Source organism: Hylobates moloch, unplaced genomic scaffold (assembly GCF_009828535.3).
Source record: "Hylobates moloch isolate HMO894 unplaced genomic scaffold, HMol_V3 SCAFFOLD_12, whole genome shotgun sequence".
NCBI lineage: Eukaryota > Metazoa > Chordata > Mammalia > Primates > Hylobatidae > Hylobates > Hylobates moloch.
Window position 1 is genome coordinate 39,032,836 of NW_026652287.1, and position 19,186 is coordinate 39,052,021.

Below are 19,186 nucleotides of genomic sequence, written 5' to 3' on the forward strand. Positions count from 1 at the left end.
CTCCTGCCTGAATTCCAGTTTCTTTGGAATTCCTCGTCATTCCTCTGGATATTTTTTTCTCCTCCATGGCACAGAACAATCCTTCCCATGATCACCGTAAAGAACGCCTTCTCTGGGAGGCCCTCCTCACTCCCTCACGCCCTCAATGTTTGCTGAGCATGCCCTGTGATAGATTTGGGAAGTCCATTTCAACAAGGCAAATGATAGCTACTCACTCGCAGAGCTTGTGGGAAAGATAGATTTGCAAACAATGACTATAAAGTATGGTAGGGGAAGTTGGGTCTAAGTGACCATAATCTACCCAGGGAGCATCCAGGAAGGCTTCCCAGAAGAAGCGCCAATTAAGGTGAGTGCTAAAGAGGAAGGTGTCTCCCAGGCGACACTGGCAGTGTCCAGAGACATTTTTGGTTGTTAGGGTTGGGCTGGAGTGCTCCTGGCATGGAGTGGGTGGAGGCCAGGGATGCTGCTCAGCACCCTGCAGTACCCAGTATGGGCCCACCCCAGAGAATTATCTGACACCCCACCATCTGCGGTATCTGCAGTGCCAAGGGGTAGAAACAACTCTTAAAGGCTTAGTCCAGTGCTTTCTGTATATTGACCTTTCTCACAACACCGTGAGGTATTTTTATTGTCTCTTTTTCCAGTGGGAGAAACTGATGAAGGTAATTTACTTGAGGGCACAGTGAATGACCGTGGAGCTGACTCTCAAACTTGTGCAGTCTAATCCCCGCCACTGTGCCTCTCCTGGCCGAGGAGGAGCTGGGGGGTAGCAAAGAGGAAGGGGAGAAGCAGTTGGATGATGGCCATTTTGGGGAGCAGGGCCAAGGGGCGGGGCAGGGCAATGCGGGGACTGACGGTGCTGCCCACGCTGTGATGGAGACATGGGGAGGAGGTCTGGACGACCAGATGCCGGGCTGCTGTCTTGCTCTGCCGAGGGCCAGGCACCCAGGAGCTCTGGGCAGAGGTAGAGTCAGCAGCTCGTGGAGGGTATTTCCATCGTGGGAGTGGCTGAGGTGACTGAGGGGGTAGAAGGAGGAGAGGAGTGGGCAGGACCCAGGTGCAGAGGGGCAGCAGCCAGAGGCAGGAGGAAAACAGGGGTGGCGGCGGTTGGTGGGGGTGGGGGGCACTCTAGCTGGAGCATCTCCCCTTTCTTTTTTCTTTTATTTTCTTTTTTGTTTGTTTGTGTTTTTTTTTGAGATGGAATCTCACTCTGTCGCCCAGGCTGGAGTGCAGTGGCATGATCTCGGCTAACTGCAAGCTCCACCTCCCGGATTCAAGCGATTCTTCTGCCTCAGCCTCCCCAGTAGCTGGGACTACAGGCGTGTGCCATCACACCTGGCTAATTTTTGTATTTTTAGTACAGATGGGGTTTCACCATGTTAGCCAGGATGGTCTCAATCTCCTGACCTGGTGATCCACCCGCCTTGTCCTCCCAAAATGCTGGGATTACAGACATGAGCCACCGGGCCTGGCCCACATCTCCCCCTTCTTAGCACGCTGGCAGCTGCAGTGTCTGGGGTCCCCTCCCATCTTGCAAGGGAGTTCCTGCCACCAGAAAGTTTGTGAAGGCAGGGACATCTCTGGGGCCCCCACCCCTCCTTGCTGATGTCTGTCTGGAGGTCAGGGCTGTAATGGCAGTTCCATCATCACCAGGGACCCAGGCTCCTTCTGACTCATTGCTTTCCCATCCTTATCATGGGGCTTCCACCTTGAGGTCCACTGTGGCTGCTGTGCTCCAGCCATCACATCTGCATTCCAGCCAGCAGCCTTGCTTTTCCCACGTGTACAATGGGGATTACATCTACCTTAGGTCATCAACAAGAGGAGACGGGACAGAAGTGTCTAGCGTGGAGCCTGCTGTGATTACGGCCAGTACTCCCTATAGGTGCTTGGTAAGACCAAGGTTCCCCTTTTTTTCTGAGGCACCTGCACCCTGGGGACCTACCCAGAGGGCTTTGGAGGCACATGATGGCCTGAGGACCTCAAGCAGGCTCCTCTTTCCTGGGGCGCCATCCCCCATGCTCTGAGCTCCCGCTCTCCCCACCCTCTCAGTCCCCATAGGCAAGGCTTGGGTCTCCTACTCTGGGCCCTGCAGTCCACACTGAGCCTGGCTCTTCAGGGGCTGGGGAGGTGGGTGAGTTGGCACTTGCCTAATTTGGCTCAGGGGTCTCAGCTGGAGGAAGGTCTGAAATTGTGACCCAGCAGGGGGTGGGGCAGGTGGATTTCCTGGCTGAAGTTGGCACTGTCAGGACACACTGGGGTCCTGGAGTCCCAGCCCAGGGAAGTTAGGGGCGATTCTGGTTCGCCTGGGACAGAAAGGCCTGGGCTGGGGCAAAGACTGAGTATCCCTGGGGGCATACGGGGCACTGGCCTGGCACTCGGGAAACAGATTTAGGGGCAGCTGACCGGGAACTGTATTAGCCTCTGGGGGCCACCCTCTCTCCCGCAGGTGGGCCCTGCCTGGTTCCTGAGCCCACTGCTCTCCTCTGTAGGGTTTCTTCAAAGTCCTATAGCCCGGCATCACAGTCCCCGGAGAGGGAATGGCAGCAACAACACGCTTCCTGGCCCCTACCCGAATCCCACTGAGTCAGGCTCCCCGTGGAATGGTTCCAGGAATCGGTCATTTTTGAGCAAGCTCATGCACTGATTCTCAATGATTCTGAAGTTTGGCCCTGACTGTACCAAGTAAACCCTGCAGACAACCAGTGGTTCACATCTGAGACTGATGCACCCGCTTCCTCCGCTAGATCCGGGTGGACCAGTGGTTCGCATCCGAGACTGGTGCACCCGCTTCCTCCGCTAGATCCGAGTGGGTCTAGCCTGTAACAAATGTAAACAGGAGGCCGGGGCGGTGGCTCATGCCTGTAATCTCAGCACTTTGGGAGGCCAAGGTGGGAGGATCACTTGAGCCAAGGAGTTTGAGTCCAGCCTGGGCAACATAGGAAGACCCCCATCTCTAAACAAACAAACAAACAAAAATTAGCTGGATGTGGTGGCACACGCCTATAGTCCCAGCTACTTGAGGAGGCTGAGGTGGGAGGATCACCTGAGCTCAAGAGGTTGCGGGTGTAGTAAGCTATGATAGTGCCACTGCACTCCAGCCTGGGTGATAGAATGACACCGTCTCTTAAAAAAACAAACAAACAAACAAACAAAAGAAAAAACCCAAGGTGTAAACAGGAGCCATTGACCATCCCGGACAAAGAACAGTTTCTGCTCCATCACTGGCTCAGGGTGGGCCTTGAAGGGCTCCTTCCGGAAGGCACTAGAACATCCCCAGGGAGCCCACAGGCAATTGCAGGGGGCACCTCTGTGGCTTCCCCTCTGGGTCTTGAGTGGCACAAGCCTGGTAGGCTGGTGTCCCAGGGCAGGAGGGACAGGGCCTGGAGTGTGGACAGTGAGTCCAAAAATGGGCATGCTCAGTGTGTTTACTGCTATGAAAAACGAGACCAGGCCTGAGAGGCTTGTGGCTTCGCTGCCACCTCTGTTCCTCCTCGTGGATCGGAAAGACGGGCCGGAGCCTAAGGCAGAAACCAGCTTGTATTGGTTACCAGGAGTGAGGAAAAGCCGGGCATTACAATCAGTTAACTGTGAGCTTCAGTGTCTCCAAGGAGAGGAGATGTATATTTTAAAGACATTCTTTCTGTCTGATTTCAACTAAGGTTTAGGCTATACGACCAGACAGTGTGATTATTCCCGAGTTTTCGTTTCTAAAGTGAGCGCGCGTCTTTCTCTTCCTGCATCCCTCACTCTGGCGCAGGCCGAGCAATGCTCTGAGCTCCTGCGGCGGGGGAAGTAAGGTTTTTAAAGGCCACATGAGCTGACACTAGTACCTTCTGTGTGAATGAGAACAAAATATTTGGGACTGAATATACTGCAATGTACACATTCATAAGAAACGTTCTAATAACAGCGCACAAAACTATTGGTATAAACATTTTTCCAAAAAGAGAAAACTATTGCATTTCGTTAGAAATCGCATCCTGGGCCGAGGCTCGTCTTTCTTCTCTGCAGTTGGTTTGGGGACAGAACTCCAGCACGCAGCTGTCCAACGGCAGGGCTGTGTGTTTCCATGGAGACAAACTTGGTGTTTCAAGTTCAGGGCTTCGAAAGTCCCGAATATTTGTCCCCAGAGAAGAGTTTTGACTTTGAAGAGGTCCAGGTGGGACTCACTGGGGGTGGGATGCTCCGGGATTAATTCAGAGGGAGGTGTTCTGGAAGACTCCGTGGAGCAGGACGCAGGCACTGCTGTTTGGACGACACGTGGGATGGCTGCTTTCTGAAGTTGCGGCTGTGACACTGACCCTGTTGGACAAACTCCTTCCACAGCCAGTGGCTTGATGGTGACGGTGAACTTGGACAGAGCCCCAGATCCTTCCCGTTGGTGATAAAACTTCTGGTTTTGATTTTTTGAAAGACACTGCTGCGTGCTGGCACGAGTGCGCCCATTTCTGTGGCTTGTTCTTTTTCGAGCTGTGGATCTGCCGGGACACAGCGATTGTCAGCTGCCCCTCAAGTCCTTTGGCATCTGCAGATGGGTTCCTGCAGCACGGCCGGCCTCCTGCCTCGGGGCATCGGGCAGGGAGGTCTGGCTCTAAAAGGCCACAGGGCACTGTGCCCAGCTGGGTCCCTCCCACATGGTGCTACCAGACAAGGGCACTCCACTTTCCATTCCTGAGGGGACTCCAGGGACGCTGGTGAGCTCTGTGCCTCCCCAGCGGTGGCAGGTAGGAGGGGAGAGCCCATCCCTTTCTATTCGGGCTCTGACAGATTTTTTTAATTTTTTAAGTCATGGTAAAAGTTGGTTCCAGTTGAGTGCAGAAGCCAGTGCTCTCAGCACAGCCCCTTCAGCTCTTAAAGGGACTGGGGCCAAAGTCCAGAGTTCCAGCAGAGGAGAGTTTGTCCAGAACAAGGAACCCATGGTCTGGTGTGGCCCTGGTGGCTGCGCAGGGACCTGGGGACCCAGAGCACAGCTACAGCCAGTGGGAGCCCCGGCCTGGGCTTCCGTAGCTTCAACAACTGCTTTCCTTCTTGAACGCTAACCCCGGGAGTCCCCGCTTGAGTCAAAGTAAACATCACATTGTCTAAGAGGCACTAATTTGGTGGAGCCGGTGAAATTCAGGTTCCCAGAGTGACCAGGCGGCATCTTCTGGAACCTTGCGGAGGCGCCAGCCGGGGCTGCTAGATGCCCTGCAGGGAGTGGTGGGGGTCACTGCGCTCCCGCTTTACCAGGGGCTCGCCCAGGCTGCGGGCGTCCGGGCCCGCCTCGCTGCCGCGCTGCTCATCGCCCATGTCCTCTGCAGAGGGAGGGGTAGGGTCAGTGTCCATCATCAGGAGGGCACGAGAGGGAGAGACGGAAGCGCATGTTCCGAGAACTGCTCCAGCATGCCAGGCAGGGCGCTGAGGACACATGGCAGCCTGTGGACCCCGCCTCGGCCTCTGCTCCAGGCTGACCTGTCCTCCCCCACCTGCCTGGTCACCCAGGGGTGCCCCCAGGTCGGGCCAGGTGAAAGAGCCTCTGCCCTGTGCCTCCCTTCCCCAGCGCCAACGGGCCTGGGGCCTGCTCCCCACAGGGCTGGGGCCTCTGGGGTCCTCCCACCCGCGTGGGGCAGAGACGGGGCCCAGGGGTCCCTCTGGCCTGCCTGTCCCACTCTCCTGCTGGGCGTGGGCACAGGAGACCAGGGGCTTCCTGGTCTGGACCTGGTGCTGAGGTCCCTGGGCAGGACCTACCCAGAGGCCGGCGGCACTCTCAGCCCCAGCCGAGCCAGTCTGCAGTGGCGCCTGCTGCCCAGGCATCACCCACTGTCCAGATGCCAGATCCCAGGGCCCTCACCCAACAAGGGGCTGCCCCCATTTCCACCTGCTCATCATGAGATGGGGCAGACAGGCCACGGCCAGGAGTACCACCCTCCTGGGAGGGCCGTGGTGGGAAAGCTGCAGACGCACCCACCTTTGTCAAGCAGCGTCAGCGACAGAGAGGCGAGATCGTTGACCTGAAAGAGAAACCTGGAGTCAGGGGCGCCTGCAGAGGGGCGGCAGTTGCTGTTTGGGGGCTCTGGGGATGCCGGCCCAACCTTGCCTTGAGCCACGTCCTCCATTCACAGTGAAGCAGCTGGGGCCTGCCCTGAAATGTGGCTCTGATGCTGCCAGGTGTCTGGGTGGGTCCCTGTGCCCTGTCCAGGCCACCTCTGGGAGCTGCTGGGGGTGGAGGGTGCTGACTGCTCGGGGCAGCGAGGGGACAGCAGCTGGCTCCCAAGGTCCTCTGGGTGCGGCTGCTCCGGGTTTTAAGGTGGCATGGAAGGGCCATGGGCCAAGTTATCTTTGCTCCCTGAAGTCTGTACACAGCATGAAAACCACTCCTTGGCTGCCCCAGAGCCCGGGGTCCACGCAAACGTGCAGAGAACAGACAGCTTCCACAGTTTCTGCACACATTGTGGGGCCCTGGCCACCGACTCTTATTAGAGTGCTGTGGCCTCTGGGTAGTAAGAGTGCGGGGACCCGCCATTCATCAGGCATCATCTCCTTTCTTCCTCCAGGCCACCCCATGCAGCCCAGCAAGTCCACTCCAAGGTGTGGACCCTGAAGAACTGAACACAGGCATGCACACAAACACACGCCCACGGCAGCACCGCTCACCACGGCCACAGACTGCCGGAGCGCGTGCACACAAACACCCGCCCACACACGCCCACGGCAGCACCGCTCACCACGGCCACAGAGAGGGAGCACGTGCACACAAACACCCGCCCACACATGCCCGCAGCAGCACCGTTCACGACGGTCAGAGAGAGGGAGCGACCATGCAGCACGCAGGGACGAGGGGTCAGCACAGTGCAGCCAGCCACGCACTGGAACACAACTCAGCCAGGAGAGGAACTAGGCTCTGACCCGGGCCACAGCGCAGATGTCACGTTCAGTGAGAGACGCCGGACACAAAAGGCCACACAGTGTGTGATCCCATTTCTATGAAGTGTCCAGGACAGGCTGATCCACTGAGGCAGGAGGGGGCTGCGTGGGTGCTGTGCTGCAGGAAGGGCTTGGGAATGACTGCTCCTGGGGATGGGGTTTCCTTTTGGGGTGATGGAATGTTCTGGAACTGGACAGTGGTGCCAGCTGCACGTTGTGAATGGGCTAAACGCCACTTTATTGTGCGCTTTAACATGGAAATATCACCCTATGTGTATGTTACCATAATAAAAAGAAAACTTTGGGCGGGGTGTCCGAGGCCTCCCCTGCGTGGCAGAATGCCCAAGGACAACCTCCTTCCAGAGCCAGCGGTTTGATGGTGACTGCGAACTTGGACAGAGCTCCAGATCCTTCCCGGTGCTGATAAGACTTGTGGTTTTGATGTTTTGAAAGTCACTGCTGTGTCCTGGCACGAGTGGGGCCGTTTCTATGGCTTGTTCTTTATCGAGCTACAGATCTGTCCCGGCGGCAGAGCAGTGGGACCTGCGAGTGTCCTCTCTCTGGGCTGCTCAGAGCACACCGCCCTCTCCCCACAGGCCTGGCCAAGCCCCGGCCGTCCCACCCAGGAGGGTCCTCACCTCTCCCATCACAGCAATCGGCGTCTCTCCGGTGGCCTCCGCGACGCGGTGCTCCACCAGGTAGAACATGTACTCGTCGTAGAGCAGGCGGATGAGGTGGAAGGAGCCGAAGCTGGCGGCGCTGCGCAGGGTCAGGTCCCGGATCACCATGGAGCTGGCGACAAGCGGACAGAGGCTGGGGACCCTCAGGGGAGCATGGAACCTGGGCCCCGGGCCAGACTTCATGGCAGCTACACGCCCCCGGCTCTACGTTCCCTGGGGAACCCAGAGGCTGAGTGATCCTAAGACCCGCCGGCCTACGGGGGGCCGACGGGGCTGCCGAGACCCTGGGCCCACGTGATGGACAGGTAGGGCAGGCCTTCCCGCTCAGTTCCAGAGACCACCCGGGGGACAGGAGAGGGAGATGGGCAGTCAGCCCCAAAGCGACAGGCTGCTGGAAACACAACTGTGGCTGGTGCTAGCACAGGCGCTGGACGGGCTCTTAGCTAGTGAGTCTTTCTAGTGACATTTCGGACTCCCAATCAGAACACAGGCTGGCAGCTGGTGCCTGTCTCCCCAGCAGGAGGCGCCTTTCCCCACCTTCCCCGTATCCTTGCCACCTCCCGCCATTCCTCAGCCTGTGGTTTCAGGCACCTAAAAATAAGACAAAAAGCCAGGGTGCTTTAGTCTCTGTCAGCGAAAGCAGGGGTTTCAGAGACTTCAGCCCAGATCCAGTCTGCATCCAGCCCTCAGCCTGTGAGCTGACAATGCTTTACATTTTGAAATGGTTGGAAAAAGTCAAAAGAATAATTATATTCGGTGGCATGTGGAAATTACATGAAATTCACATTCTGGTGTCCACAGACAGTTTCACTGGCACACGTCATGCCCGTTCCTATGTTGTCTTCCCTAGGATGGCTGCAAATACTACCTGGTTCTTTCCAGGAGAGGCGGCCCCTGACCTAAAGGATCAGTATAAGACCAAAAGAGGCTGGGCACCGTGGCTCACGCCTGTAATCCCAGCACTTTGGGAGGCCAAGGTGGGCAGATCACTTGGGGTCAGGAGTTCTAGACCAGCCTGGCCAACATGGTGAAACCCCATCTCTACTAAGAATACAAAAATTAGCGAGGCATGGCGGCACATGCCTGTAATCTCAGCTACTTGGGAGGCTGAGGCAGGAAAATTACTTGAACCTGGGAGGCAGAGGCTGCAGTGAGCCGAGATCATGTCGCTGCACTCTAGCCTGGGCGACAGAGCAACACTCCGTCTCAAAAAAAAAAAGAATGAAGTGGAACGATGTCTCAGTCCTCCTATAAGACCTAAAGGACTTATATACAGTGGCACCTGATTAAAAACTTTGGCCTACAAGCCAGGCGGCCCCCAATGCCCAGCTGCCCCGGCTCGAAGTAAATTTTCATAAACTCTGTTACATCTAATTGGTATTGTAGCAATAAAAAGAAGACACAGGCTTGAGAAAGGCAAAGACAGCCGCACTATGAAGACCACCAAGGCTGTCTATCCTTAGGCATTAAGCATAGCTGCAAAGCCCCCAGCCCCTTCCTGTTCCCCCAGGCCCACCCAGCTTGGCTCCCAAGCCCCCTTTCCCCAAAGACCTCCCACACGCAGATGAGGTGCTGGCACTCTGCAACCAGCTTCCCCACAGCCCCGGTATCTGGTGCGATGCTTCAGTCCAAAGTATTTCCAGAACATCGCCTGCAGTCACCTCGGTATCTCTGGGTTCCCAAATGGGCTCACAGCTCCCAGAGGGTAGGAGCATCGGCCGACCACCACCAAGGGAGGCCCAGCCAGAGCTTGGGGATGACCAGCCAAGGCCTCAGCCCACATGCTACCATTTTCTAGTGGGTGCTACAGAAATAAATCCCGTAAACCTAATTTTTATTTTTTATGATGGCACTGCACGTGCATAAGAATGAAGTCAGGCCGGGCACGGTGGCTCGCGACTGGAATCCCAGCACTTTGGGAGGCTGAGGCAGGTGGATCACCTGAGGTCAGGAGTTTGAGAGCAGCCTGGCCAACATGGCAAAACCCCATCTCTACTAAAAATACAAAAATCAGCCAGGCCTGGTGGTGGGCGCCTGTAATCCCAGCTATTCGGAAGGCTGAGGCATGAGAAGTGCTTGAACCCAGGAGGGGGAGGCTGCAGTGAGCCGAGATCGCACCATTGCACTCCAGCCTGGTGACAGAGCAAGACTCTGTCTCAGAAAACAAACAAACAAACAAATGAGAATGAAGTGGAACACTGTCTCGGTCTGCCCCATGAAGAGCACCCCCACCTTGCAGATGTGACCCCGATTCCCTCCAGCTCTTCTCTGGCTGGCAGGTACCTCAGTCCTGCGCTAACTCTGCTCTTCTCGATTCTTCCGCTTGCAATCTTCCCTCTGTCCATGGAGACTGGCATCGGCATCCCTACGCTGTCTCTTCCCTTGCTCTTCCTCCCCCATTACCCCAGTGTGGCTTTATTGTAATTTCTGGCTACACTGGTGTTTCTGTTATGTGGCAATGATGTGCTAGGTCCATGGCAGAGCCGCACAGTCTATTAGTGTGGTTCCCTCATTCATTCACTCCGCCAGCGTTTAAACAGAAGTGAGGTCCCGGCACTTGGGTAGCGCGCCTGATCATGCAGGAGACAGACAACAGACAAGTGAACAGATGACAGGTGACAGTCAATGCCAGGAGAAAGGCGGGGCAGGGGGCATGCAAAGTGGGGAGGAATGGGCTGTCTTATTTACAGAGGCTGGGGGTGGGGGGTTTCTCTGCAGATGATGGGTTTCTCTGCGTGGCTGTATGGGGGAAAGATGTTCCAGGCAAGGGGGGCAGGTGCAAAGGCCCTGAGGCAGCGTGGCCAGGGGAGTGCGTAAGGAGAGAGCTGAGAACAGGGGTGCTGGCTGGCCAGCTGAGGGGTCAGCAAACTTGTTCTTGTTTTTTTTTTTTTTCTTGAGATGGAGTTTGGCTCCTATTGCCCAGGCTGGAGTGAAGTGGCACAATCTCAGCTCATTGCAACCTCTACCTCCCAGATTCAAGCGATTCTCCTGCTGCAGCCTCCCAAGTAGCTGGGATTTCAGGTGCCCACCACCATGCCTGACTAATTTTTATATTTTTAGTAGATATGGGGTTTCGCCATGTTGGCCAGTCTGGTCTTGAACTCCTGACCCCAAGTGATCCGCCTGCCTCAGCCTCCCAAAGTGTGGGGATTACAGGCGTGAGCCACTACGCCCGGCCAGGCAAACTCGTTTTAACACTTGCCAGATAGTAAATATTTTCAGCTTTGTACCCAACAGTCACACTGTTCTGTTTGCATTGACAGCTGTAGCTGATCTGTGAATGAATGCATGTGGCTGAGGTTCCAATAAAACTTCATTTGCACAATGAGCTGGGGCAGTGATATGGTTTGGCTCTGTGTCCCCACCCAAATCTCACCTTGAATTGTAATGATCCCCACATGTTGTGGGAGGGACTGGTGGGCGGCAACTGAATCACGGGGCAGATGTTTCCCGTGCTGTTCTCTTGAGAGTGAATAAGTCTCATGAGATCCAATGGTGGTTTTTTTTTTTTTTTTTTTTTGGGGACAGAGTCTCGCTCTGTCGCCCAGGCTGGAGTGCAGTGGCGCAATCTCGGCTCACTGCAAGCTCCGCCTCCTGGGTTCACGCTATTATCCGGCCTCAGCCTCTCCGAGTAGCTGGGACTACAGGCACCCGCCACCATGCCCGGCTAATTTTTTTGTATTTTTAGTAGAGACGGGGTTTCACCGTGGTCTCGATCTCCTGACCTCGTGATCTGCCCGCCTTGGCCTCCCAAAGTGCTGGGATTACAAGCGTGAGCCACTGCACCCGGCCGAGATCCAATGGTTTTATACAGGCGAGTTCCCCCACACATGCTCTCTTGCTTCCCGCCATGGAAGATGTGCCTTTGCTCTTCCTTGGCCTTCCGCCATGATTGTGAGGCCTCCCTAGCCAGGTGGAACTGTGAGTCCATTCAACCTATTTTTCTTTATAAATTACCCAGTGTTGGGTATGTCTGTATCAGCAGCGTGAGAATGGACTAATACAGGTGGGGATAACAATTTGGCCCTGTGGCCATAGCTCATCCATGTGCTGGGTCATATGGGGCCTGTCAGCCACAGAACAGCTTTGTTTTTTCCTGGGGTAATAACTGGCTCTTTTTTTAAAAATGCACACTTTTCCATGTACTCAGCAAGACTAAAACTCCCTGACAGAACTGTAGGAGGCATCTTGGTGCCTTTCCTGGGGACGATCCCTCTGGAAGCCTTGGCTCCCCTGCCCTGCTCTGCACAAAGTAGGTTTGTAGCTTGGAAATGATTTCCCTTCAGAACTCTCAGGACTTCGCTCTACTGCCTTCTAGGTTTCTGCACATTGTTCGGAAGTCTAATGGTGCTCCCATCCCCAGCCTGTTGCTTTCTCTCTGGAAGCTTTTATGGTTGTTTCTCAAACTTGGTGTTTTGAAATTTCACCAGGAGCCTCCTTGTGCCCTTGGCAGTTCTGAGATAGCTTTTTTCCCCCCTTTAGAGATGGGTTCTTGCTCTGTCACTCAGGCTGGAGTACAGTGGTGCAATCTTGGCTCACTGCAGCCAGGACCGCCTGGGCTCAAAGATCCTCCCACCTCAGCCTCCCAAGTATCTGGGACCACAGGCACATGCCACCATGTCCAGCTAAGTTTTTTTACTTTTTGTAGAGGTCCTGATATTTTCCCCAGGTTGGCCTCGAACTTCTGGTCTCAAGCCATCCTCCTGCCTTGGCCTCCCATAGTGGTGGGATTATAAGTATGAGCCACCATGCCCAGCCCCCAGTGATGATTTCTGTCTGCAGAACTTGCAACTTAGTTTTTAGGCCATGGTGGCCTTCTGGGCCTGCCCCTGGGAGCCGCTGGTCATGAGTGAGGCCCCCAGCCAGGTAGTTGTTTTTTGCAGGTTCAGGCACTGCTGCAACTCTGCTGAGCCCTGTTTTTCTCTGAGCTCACCAGCCAAGCCCCCTACCCTCTAGAAGTTTCTCTCAGAGCCCCCACCTGCCAGAATTCTCTTGGAGGTCTGGCGGGACTAACCTGTAAAAGGACCATTTCAGCAGGAACTGCCGGGCGGCCTTGGGGAAGCTGGGGCTGCCGGCGTGCTGCTTCAGGACCTGGGTGACCACGCTGTCCAGCCAGCTGGCCCACTGGTCCAGGGAGCTCTGCTGCTGCAGGGTCATCTTGAAATCCTGCTCCAGCCGCTGCACCACACTCTCCTCGCACTGGCACACCCACGAGGCCTGCTCCTGTGGGCAGGATGGAGGCCAGCGTCAGCAATGCGGACCCCCAGCCACGGCAGCCCTCCCCAGACCTAGCCATGCTCAGGGCGGGACATCGTACTGTGCTTGAGCCTTCTCACCCTTGACCTTGACAGCTGCAAGCCGAGCCCTGTGTCTCCCGTCACATGGGCAGAATAGAGAGCCAAGGGGGATCCTACGTGGCTTCCGGGGACTCATACCCGGGTCTTTCTGGATCAAAGCTCATGCTATACGAGGTCTTCGTTTAGTTTTGTTTTAAAGGGGTCACTTCTAAATGTGTGTGTGTGCATTTATTTATTTAATGGATAAACCCAGGGCCTGAAATAAGCATAGCTCGGAATCTGCTGTGGGCCAGCACTTTGCCAAGCACAGGAGACAGAGCCAGGAAAGTGGCCACGGGGAGAGTCAACGTGGTGCCAGGATCCTGGAAGCTGGGAGCCTTCGTGAGGAAAATGAGCAGAAGTGTTGGCCACAGCACCTGGACGCCAGAGGGCCCTGAGAGATGATGGAGTGGAGAGAGCTGGGGGCTGTGGGTGGGCTTTGGCCTGGGACCCGTGTCATGCAACAGAACCGTGGCCAGGCGCGGGGCACGGGCCGGGTTGTGCCACGGGCTCCACTTGGTGGGTTTGCTGGTTTTGTTGGAGGGCGGGAAGCCCAGGCCCTGGGGACGGTGTGGAGGAGGTCACCTGCACGTTGGCAAAGTCCACGCGGTTGAGGTCGCTGAGCATCTGGTTGATCTGGGACGTGTTCTGCAGCACCGCCCGGGCCGCCTGTGCCAGGTGGTTGAGGGACGTGTAGCGCCGCAGCGTCTGGGCGAAGGCACTGACGACGCCCACCTGTAAGCCAGGGCTCGTGGTGAGCAGGGGTTCGCGGGGAGAGCCTGTTCCGCTGCGCTCTTTGCAGGGGTGCGTGGGCTCAGGGACAACACAGGGAGGAGGGAGCAGGAAACAGCAACCTGGGCAGGGAAGAGGGAACCCCCTGCTATTCTTAAGGACCCAGTGAGTGAGAATCAGTGAAGAGGAGACCTCGCCAGCACATCACACGCGTCGCTAACCGAAGCCCGCATGCTGCTGAGTTAGAATTCACAACTGTCACCATGTCCACTTCTAGAGTCCCTGTGGTTCTCTGGAGGGGCTGTTGAGACCACAGATTCCTGGCTGCTACAGGATCAGACTTTTAGTGGGTGTGGCCTGGGAATCTTATTTTTTTTTTAAGAGATGGGGTCTTGCTTGTTGCCCAGGCTGGTCTCAAACTCTTGGCCTCAAATGATCCTCCTGTCTTGGTCTCCCAAAGTGCTGGGATTACAGGAGTGAGTCACTGCACTAGCCCTGAATCTGAATTTTTAACAATGACCCGATCAATGCTTGCATCACTGCCTAACAGATCAATTCCGAAGAGCAGGCGGGTGCCCTGCAGCTGCCTCCTCTCACCCAAGAGCCCTTCAAGAAATGCTCATGATGGCTAGGTGTGGTGGCTCATGCCTGTAATCCCGGTACTTTGGGAGGCCAAGGCAGGTGGATCACCTGAGGTCAGGAGTTCGAGACCAGCCTGGCCAACATGGCGAAACCCTGTGTCTACTAAAAATACAAAAAAATTAGCCGGGTGTGGTGGCGGGCACCTGTAATCCCAGCTATTCGGGAGGCTGAGGCAGGAGAATCACTTGAACCCGGGAGGCAGAGGTTGCAGTGAGCTGAGATAACGCCATTGCACTCCAGCCTGGGTGACAGAGTGAGACTCTGTCTCAAAAAAAAATAATAAAAAAGAAACGCTCGTGAGAACGGTGGGTAATCACTCTCTCCCACACATCGGCCAAGGGTCTACATTCAGATTCGATTGATTTGTGGCCAAGATTGTAGCAATAAGGGTCATAGCAAGGAGATTAATTTTCCCGAATAAGATGAGCACAGAAACACTCAGTCTGTTCTGAACTGACCCAAAGATATGACATCAAATGACATCTTCTGTTGTTCCCCTTCCTGCCAGCACTGATGCGTCATCGGCAGTGTGCTCGGGGCTTCCTGAAGGGATCGATTACTCTCATGACACAGGGAAGAAGCCAGCGCTCTCTGGGGCACAGTGATCCTCATGCTGTCCTGGAGTGGAGCCCCTCCCAGCCATAGTTGGGGAGCCCAGGCCCCACCCCGGACGTACCTTGGTCTGGATAACCTGTTGTGGGAAGTCACTCATGGCATTTGTCAACCAGCCTTCCAAGCTCTTGGCAAAGTTACGGATGGCCTGTGTCAAGGTACCTGGGGGATACAGACCATGATATTACCAGGGAGAAAGGCAGTGACTGGACCCTGGAAATCAGCATTCGGTGTAAGAGCTGGCCCAAGTGCGATGAAAATGACCACCATGAAGAACAAGCCACACAGGTGATGGGGAACCGAGGACACTTAGAAAAGGGAAGAACCGGGCATGGCCCAGTGCTGCTGGTCACCACCCACTGCCTATGTGGGTCTCACAGGGGCGATTCTGCCCCAGGAGACACTGGGCGATGTCTGGGGATGTTAATGGTTGTCATGACTGTGGGGTGCCTCAGGCATGGAGTGGGTGGAGGCTAGGGATGCTCCTAAGCACCCCGCAGTGCCCAGGAGGGCCCCACCCCAGAGAACGATCCAGCCCCAGATATCAACAGTGCCAAGGGAAAGAGGCCTTGACAGAAACACACACACATGTAAATACATTCTACCAACTTCCTAATTTATTTTAAAGTGGCTTAGAATAAGAAGCAAATAATAAGACTGTTAAAAAAAAAAGCCGGGCGAGGTGGCTCACGCCTGTAATCCCAGCACTTTGGGAGGCTGAGATGGGTGGATCACCTGAGGTCAGGAGTTCGAGATCAGCCTGGCCAACATGGTGAAACTCCATCTCTACTAAAAATACAAAAATTATCTGGGCATGGTGGTGGGTGCCTGTAATCCCAGCTACTTGGGAGGCTGAGGCAGGAGAATCACTTGAACCCAGGAGGCAAAGACTGCAGTGAGCCGAGATCGTGCCACTGCATTCCAGCCTGAGTGACAAGAGCTAAACTGTCTAAACAAAACAAACAAACAAACAACAAAAAAAACCCAGAAAAATATTTTAAAATGCAAAAGGAAAGATACCCCAAACTCCCACCATAACGTAGAAACTCGAACAAGGCACTGCCCTGAACAGTTTTCAGGCAGACAGGCAAGGCCAGGCCAAATGAGAAATGCAATACTTTTGCTGTTTCCCATCTTCCAGCAAAGGGAGCATAGAGTTTACTCAGCAGGACGGAGAGCTGCCTGGTACTGACGGGCCCGCACGTTTGTAGATGGCCTGAGGGGCACGGCCCACGGGCCCGGATGTTTGTGGATGGACTGCGGGGCACAGCCTGTGGTCCTGATGCTGTGATTTATGAAGAGAGACCTCTGTGCCCAGCTTCCTTGACGACCCCCAGGGTTTTGGGGAGCTTGGCATGGGCCTGGCCTGAGGGGCCCCTCGTGGTGGGTGCTGTCATTGCCTCAGGAGCTGGAGGCCCTGGGAGGTCCCCAAGAGCACAAGTGAGCCCTGCTGTGGGCCTGGCTTCTTTCCTCACTGTGTCTGTCACTCTCTCCCCACCCCCGCCAAGTCCTGTGGGAAATCACAGGGCGGGGCGCTGGGGTGTAAATGTCTCCTGGAATCCCACGGTGCTGGGAAGTGGGGTCTGGCTGGGGGTTAAAGGTCAGCCTCTACCCAAACAGGCTGCAGGAGTCCAGGGCCATGTCCCAGCTTCTTCTTCTAAGTTTATGTCCCTGCCCCTCCTACAGGGGGTGGCACTCAGGAAGTGTCACGGTGGGGCTTAAGGGAGGCTGGAGGAAGGTGGCTGTGGTTGTCTGTAGGGCCAGAGTGGGCAGCAACCCCACGTGGCCCTGGGCCAAGGCCTTCCGCACAGTGGCGGCTCCAGGGCTGCGAGCAGGCTACTCCCAGAGGCCGGCCTGCATGTCCCCAATGAACCTTCTAGAAAGCACCGAGCCCAGGCCAGGCGCGGTGGCTCAAGCCTGTAATCCCAGCACTTTGGGAAGCTGAGGCGGGCGGATCACGAGGTCAGGAGATCGAGACCACGGTGAAACCCCGTCTCTACTAAAAATACAAAAAATTAGCCGGGCGCAGTGGCGGGCGCCTGTAGTCAAAAAAAAAAAAAAAAAAAAAAAAAGAAAGCACCGAGCCCAGCCCAGCTACTCTTGGCAGTGTCCTGACAGCAAGTAGAGCTCACCAGAGCCACTGTGACCTTCCTCTCAAGTCAGAGACAAGGATAGATACGCATGCCAGAGGACACACATTCTACGGCCCACAGCGGCTCTTGCTTAGGGATTTTTTTTGAGACAGGGTCTCACTCTGTTGCCCAGGCTGGAGTGCAGTGGTGCGATCATAGCTCACTGCAGCCTCGACCTCCTGGGCTCAGGTGATCCTCCTGCCTCAGCCTCCTGGGTCACTGGGACTATAGGCACACAACACCACATCCACCTAATTTTTGTATTTTTTTTAGAAACGGGGTCTCACTATGTTGCCCAGGCTGGTCTCAAACTCCTGGGCTCAAGTGATCCTTCCGCTTCAGCCTCCAGAGTAGCTAGGGCTACAGGCACACACCACCATGCCCAGCTCATTTTTTTTTTTTTTTTTGAGACAGAGTCAAGCTGAGTACAGTGGTGTGATCTTGGCTCACTGCAACCTCTGCCTCCTGGGTTAAAGCTATTCTTCTGGCTCAGCCTCCCTAGTAGCTGGGACTACAGGCATGTGCCACCATGCCCGGCTAAATCTTTGTATTTTTAGTAGAGATGGTTTTCACCATGTTGGTCACACCGGTCTCAAACTCCTGACCTCAAATGATCTGCCCGCCTCGGCCTCCCAAAGTGCTGGGATTACAGATGTGAGCAACCTTGCCTGGCCCCAGTTAATTTTTTTTTTTTTAGAGACAGGGTCTCACTATGTTGCCCAGGCTGGTCTCAAACTCCTGGGCTCAAGCGATTTGTCTGCCTCAGCCTCCCAAAGTGTGGGGATCACTGGCATGAACCAGTGTGGGTTCTCTGTGAAAGCGATGGTCTGAGGTGGCTGAAGATGTACATGTAAGAAAGGACAGAGGAGGCAGGAAGAGAGGATGGAGTGGCGCCGGGTGGGGCCGTGGGTCACTTACTGGGGACCGGCCTCAGCACGTCGGGGATGAGAATCTCCACCAGCGCCTGGTAGAGGATGTGGTCGCAGCTCCTCATCCACCTGAGGATAGGGTCGCATTGACACAGGGAGATGAGCTTGTCCTTGGGCAGGACGGCGCCCTCGGGGTCTTCGTCACTGTGGAGGGAGAGGGGACAGGTGAGCTGTGGCCTGGCCCAGGTGGGCTCACTCAGCCACGGGAGTGACCAGAGAGCCGGGCTGCAGGACTTTTGCCCAACAGTGGGGCTGGGGTTTTGCTCCCCATCCCTGAGCCTCGATGGGTCCCCTCCCTCCATGTTGCTCCTGGCGCCTCCGTGTTTCCCCCAGGGTCCACGCTGTCCCCCGCTGCCAGTGGTCATACTGTCATACTGCGTCTCACTGCAGCTATGGGTTGGGGTCACTTCTACTTGGGATTGCATCATGGTCACCTCTAAAATCCTCCCTATTCAAACAGTCTGACCTTGAAAAGGGGCGGATGGCAATGTGAATTTCAAGTCGACTCTACCAAGTCTAAAAATTACAGGGACGAAGGCAGAGGGGTCTGAGCCCTGATTCTTGGAGAGCTGAGGCTTTTGTTTGTGGGTTACTGGTGGACGTCAGCAGGGGGTTAAGTCTGGGGGTGCTGTGAACCCAGCCAGGGTGTGGCAGTCACCTGGCAGGAAGAGAGGTGGGGCCATCGCTGGAGGAGGCCTTAGAGTTCCAGAAGGAGAGCCACAGCTTCTCGATGTAGTGGAACTGGAGGTTCATCACCACATCTACAGTTGCCTAGGAATGAAGGGACCGGTGAGACAGACGGGTGCGTGTGCCCATCATGTGCAGCCGTGATCCGGGCTGCAGCAGGGTGCCCTGGAATCCCAAGGGAGGCCACAGAGAAGAGAGGAGCAGGTGATGGACATGGATGCGGAGGGGCTGCTGCTTCAGAGAGGATGATTGTGGGGGGGCTCGGGGCTCCATCTCCTCAGCATCACCCAGGGGCGCCTGGCCTGAGCGCTGGCGTATCCCGGGAGGGACACGTAGGAGCTGCCTGCCTGGGCTGGGGCGGTCACCTCGCAGTGCCGTCTGTACACCAGCTGCAGGGCCTTGACGTCGTGCAGTGTGACGCCGTCCTGCAGCAGGACGCTGCCCAGGTCGGGCGCTGGGAACTCAGGGAAGACGTGGGAGACATCTGGGGGAGGAACACGGGAACATCAGAAACGGCGGGGCTCTTAGGA

The 19,186-nt window shown here is 55.8% G+C and overlaps 1 protein-coding gene across 3 annotated transcripts in view; it reads right to left on the bottom strand.

The window, feature by feature from the left end:
- Positions 1-3,522: 3,522 nt before the first annotated feature.
- The window catches only part of RFX2 (regulatory factor X2), a 129,562-nt gene continuing 113,898 nt past the window's right edge, over positions 3,523-19,186 (bottom strand). For 2 of the 3 annotated variants that reach the window (XM_032169388.2, XM_032169386.2), the window contains 9 exons: positions 19,022-19,140; positions 18,628-18,740; positions 17,959-18,113; positions 14,973-15,070; positions 13,508-13,657; positions 12,601-12,809; positions 7,545-7,698; positions 5,951-5,993; positions 3,523-5,297 (listed from right to left, as the gene is read on the bottom strand). In XM_032169388.2, coding sequence (XP_032025279.1) covers positions 5,182-5,297; positions 5,951-5,993; positions 7,545-7,698; positions 12,601-12,809; positions 13,508-13,657; positions 14,973-15,070; positions 17,959-18,113; positions 18,628-18,740; positions 19,022-19,140 — 1,157 coding nt within the window. In that variant the 3' untranslated portion in view covers positions 3,523-5,181. Of the gene's footprint in view, positions 5,401-5,950; positions 5,994-7,544; positions 7,699-12,600; positions 12,810-13,507; positions 13,658-14,972; positions 15,071-17,958; positions 18,114-18,627; positions 18,741-19,021; positions 19,141-19,186 lie in introns of all 3 variants that reach the window. The other variant, XM_032169387.2, reaches the window with a different exon arrangement.